Below are 4,807 nucleotides of genomic sequence, written 5' to 3' on the forward strand. Positions count from 1 at the left end.
TTGACTACCATATAAAAAAATACGTTTTTTTGTCTAATTAATTGCCCAAGTTCAAATTCAAACTAACTAGCCTATACCTGATTTGGGCGTTGGGCGGTGGGCGGTGGATAGATCGTTGCTGATCTGACGACGCAGAGCATAACGTGCAAACAAGAATCAGAAAAGGCACAAAACACACACACATCAAGAGGGGAGAGAACCCGGGCCAAAAAGAAAAAACCCGTGCCATCTCCCCCCTCGAAACCCCAAAAAATCCATTTTATATTAAAGATAGGGACCTGCCATGCAAGCGCACCCGACATGGCAAAGGCCAGAGCAGTAACAAAGTAATATAAACAGGACATGACCCCATGACAGTAAGCCTTCTATATCCCGATTATACACCTATATATCTTCATAAAACAACATATTCATATGGATATTGCTCTCCACGCGACAGGGAAATCCATCCATCAACGCCAAGAATTCAAGTTAATCTCCACCCTAGCCATCTGAGCCAAGATACCCTGAGATGACGAATCAAGACTCCTTTCTACGCCATCAAAGCCAAGCTCCGCTGAGACGACGAATCAAGACTCCTTTCTACCAGGGGCGGGTCATCCCAACCACCATGCTGTGTATACCTGATCAACATTATCCTGGGCAAACCCTGCTCCTCAGCGAACACGTGATACTTACCTGGAGGAAAAACTATCTAATTAAAGGCTATATACAGAGAGAGATTGTCAACCGAATTATTTGCGAGGCGGCGGATAGAAGAAAAATATAACCGACTCTTCTCTTTAAAAAATAACAAAATAATGAATATACCTTTTTTCTTATGGCGGTTATGTTGACCAATTATTTCGTGACAAGTGGCGTAACCGACGTGTTCCCTTCCGAATTAAGGGCTTAACCACAAAGTAAATCTAAGCGCAGCCCATTAAAAGCCGTAGAATGGTAGGGACAAGGCCCAACTATGCCAAGCCCAAAATATTTATGTGGACGTTTAGACAAAGAAACATTCAGAAATACTAATAAATACACCGGTAAGCATATTTATACTATTTAACTATTCATAATAATTATAGCTTGTTATAATTATCACTTACGACTAATATTATACATTAATTAAGTGGACTGACATTAAATTTATATAATTAGCTACATTTGTATATTTATAATTCGCCCAATCTCGCTCGTCTCCCTCCTCTCTCTCACAATCTCGCTTATTTTTTTCATACGAATGCATATGTATAATATACCATTATCTAAACAATATACATATACAATCCACCCCTCTCCCACTCTCTACCCTCTCTCGCTCGCTCTCTCTCATCCTTCTCCCAATCTCGCTCGCCTCTCTCCTCTCTCCCAATCTCGTTTGTCATATATACAAATATATATGTATAATATAAAATTATCTACCAATATACATATAGAATTCACCTCTCTCCTCTCACCCACAGGCTCACTCGCCTCTCTCATTCTCATAACATGTAGCTATAAGTTAGTAATTATCAAATTATAGCTATAAAAAGTAATTAAATTATTTTTAGTAGTTATACATGAAAGTTCCTCTTTTTCTTATTGCGGAAAGGATAATGGTTATTTTTTTAATCACAAAAGTTCTACTCACCTGGAGTTTTACGAGTTGAATGGAACTCCATGATATTGGACATTCTTTTATAAAAAAGACCGAGAAATGGCCAATGGAAGTCATTTCTCCAGTTGCTCAATGATGGAGGTACTATCAATTGACATATTCAGGTTCAAGTAGTACATATCAGCAAAATGCAACACATTATTTGTGAAGAGATCATCAACAAAAACACAGAAAAACAGTAGTACTAAATATTAAATGTCTTTCAAGATTAAACACTAAATTTTGAAATTTTTATTCCATATGTTAGAGTAAGCGTTGAGCATTACCTCAAACATATTTACACGTCAAAAAAAAAAAAAAAGGTTGAAACTCGTCTCGTCAATTCACTAGTATAGTGGAGCCAATTTTTGTTCAAGCTACTTGAGATTGGTTACGAGCCTTCTCCTTCTCCTTCACTTCACTTCCTTGTTTGTTATCAAACTCTGAACCTATCAAACAAATAATATATGAATCATCGCAAGAAATAAAAGACTAGAGAAGAGAAAAACGGAACCATGTATTAAGAACATGAAGTGATGAGTGAATTTTTAATTACCATGGACAACTTTTTCCTCATCCTCTTGGTTTCCTCCATAGATCCCTCCAAAACCTTCTTCATCTGACCTAGTGGCATATCCCTCTCCAAAGCTGGACATTGTCTCCCTTTGACCCAATAAATATAAATCATAATCATATTATTATCACACCTTATATAACACCAATTTAGAATTTAAAGTCATAAATTTACTAAATATTTTGATCAGTGTTTTAAAAAATAGGGCATGAGGCGAAGCATTTCTAAAAATAAGGTATTATGATGTAAGTCTTGAGACATAGAGCGTAAACCTTATAGCAAGGCAAAATTATAATCAATAGTCTAAAATAATTACGAACCTAATCAAGAAAAAGCATAGAAAATAAAACACCTCATATGATTATAGTACAAATAATCAAATATCTTAACTTTTTAAGAATTAAAAAATCATTATTTCTAAAAATATATTATTATTATTGTTATTATATATATACCTTTACCCCTAAAAGAAAATAATAATTAAAATTTACTAGTATTATAATAAAAATATTATTCCATCGTAAATAAAAAAAAATTATTTCATATTGCTATTCGAAAAGGTTTAAAAATACCCCTGCACTTCTCGAAAAGATTTTAAAATACCCCTCATCCATATATTAGGCTAAAAATATCCCTCGATCAACCTTTTTATCTACTATTACTCTTTAAATTAATAACCTTATATTTTTTAAATATTAAATATTATATTATTAATTATTACGTGACGTCATTCTATCGAATAAAGTTTAATTCCAAACCACTAAAACTGTTTCCTTACCCACTCAACCTATATTGATATCCCTTTGACCCAAACCCAATTACAAGATCCATTAAAAATAAAAAAGGTTGAATCATCTCTTCTCCCTTAAAACTAATATCCTATATTTCTTCTTCCCTTTACTTATTAAGGGATTTAAAGATCAATTTCACCCAATTTATTTTAGCTTTAAACACATAATCTATTTTATCCCATTTATACGTTTCATTTGATCTTGCTGCTACTGACCCTCAATGCCACTCATTTCTTGGTTCATCTTCTTGTTTCCAATGTCCGAATACAACTACAGTATAAATGTGTATGGATGTTGGTGTGTTTTAAAATCTTCAATGTACTGTCCATTTATGTAAATATTGGTACAATGTTGATTAATTTAATTTCTAATATGGAGTAATTTGTTAAAATCTTTTATATATATATTATAATTAATATTACATTTCAAATGAAGAGACTTGTATAGTTGTATCTCACCTCAACTAACAAAATTAATAAAATGTATTAACAAAAAAGTAGTAATACTAATACTTACTTAGGGTTGGTCTGGTCCACTTTGACGTCGTCCTGTTTGCCTGATTTTGTCAAAAGAGTCCGCAATCCAATCTGTGAAGACTTTGAGAACAGAGAAAGTGGTTGTGCTCTGGTAGCTAATCTGAGTGCGTTTATCATATTTACTGTTCGATTGTTAAATCATCAAATTGTATAGTTGGAATTACTTGAGCTTGAGATCAAATGATATATAGAGAGGAGGACAAAACGAAGTCGTTAGGTTGGCCTTACCTTTCGCCACACATATTCTCTTTTTCATCAACGCTTGACACGTTTAGACTCGCGTGTCATCCATGGGGTATAACCGAAAAACAAACTATTCTCCCGTGGCACCTTCTTCTGATATTCGTGTTAGATTTTAACTAATTTTTTTTTATTCAAATTGGGTACGGCTCGAAGGGATGTTTTATATTAATTACAGAAATCACTCAAACTGATATAATATAAGCGCTGATATACTAATTTGATATATGAGATACAATAATTGTTAAGTAAGATACATTATATTTTATATATGATATACTAATTTGATGTGCATTTTATACATGATACACTAATTTGATGCGCGAGATACATTAATTTGATGCGTTAATACATTAATTTAATACGTAAAAATAAGAAATATTGAAAATTTATAAAACTAATGGGGAATAATGGTAGTGGAAAAAATTTAAAGATAGAATTTTTTTCATTTTTCTATTTAAATCTATGAGGTCACTTTGCAGCCTCATTGTACCACACTTATGGTGGTGCTTGTGACAAATTTTGAGTCCTAAACTCTTCAATTTCAGCGATTTCTAACACAATAGTTTTAAAATTAGATTAAATAAGTTAATATAAAGTAATAATTGACAATTCAAATCAATATACAATAAAAAATTTCTTAAAAAGTCACATAAAATTAAAATAATATCATTAGAATAGGGATAAATATACTTTCGAATCATCATAAATAATATGCAAATTACATATTTTTAGACATTGATGTTTCAGCCGTTCAAAAACTAGAGCATATATATTTATTCTAAAGAATACTAAATAGAGACATGTGGCGCAATTTTATTCATCAGTTCGAGATTTAATAAATGTTAAATTTGTAAATAAAATTATAACACATGTATATTCGTTATTATAAAGTATATATGCTTTAGTTTTTAGAAGACATGAATATTGATATTCCAAAAATATGACGAAAGATATATGCCAAAGACGAAACTACTGTATCAAAAGGATGTTTGAACGAATTTATTAATTTTTTTTAAATCTTATATTTGTATTAAAATAC

At 31.8% G+C, this 4,807-nt stretch overlaps 1 protein-coding gene across 2 annotated transcripts; it reads right to left on the reverse strand.

The window, feature by feature from the left end:
• Positions 1-1,710: 1,710 nt before the first annotated feature.
• On the reverse strand, positions 1,711-3,753 carry LOC107010677. Of its 2 annotated transcripts, none has more exons than XM_027915016.1 (3): positions 3,506-3,753; positions 2,181-2,287; positions 1,711-2,067 (listed from the first exon to the last, which is right to left on the reverse strand). In XM_027915016.1, exons 1-3 carry the CDS (start codon positions 3,640-3,642, stop codon positions 1,997-1,999), a joined length of 315 nt encoding a protein of 104 aa, XP_027770817.1. In that variant the 5' UTR covers positions 3,643-3,753; the 3' UTR covers positions 1,711-1,996. The 2 variants fall into 2 exon arrangements, with proteins under 2 accessions (XP_027770817.1, XP_027770816.1); XM_027915015.1 differs by having other exon boundaries at positions 1,711-2,073; positions 3,506-3,742.
• Between the last annotated feature and the right edge of the window lie 1,054 nt (positions 3,754-4,807).

This window comes from Solanum pennellii, chromosome 2, assembly GCF_001406875.1.
Source record: "Solanum pennellii chromosome 2, SPENNV200".
Taxonomy (NCBI): Eukaryota; Viridiplantae; Streptophyta; class Magnoliopsida; order Solanales; family Solanaceae; genus Solanum; species Solanum pennellii.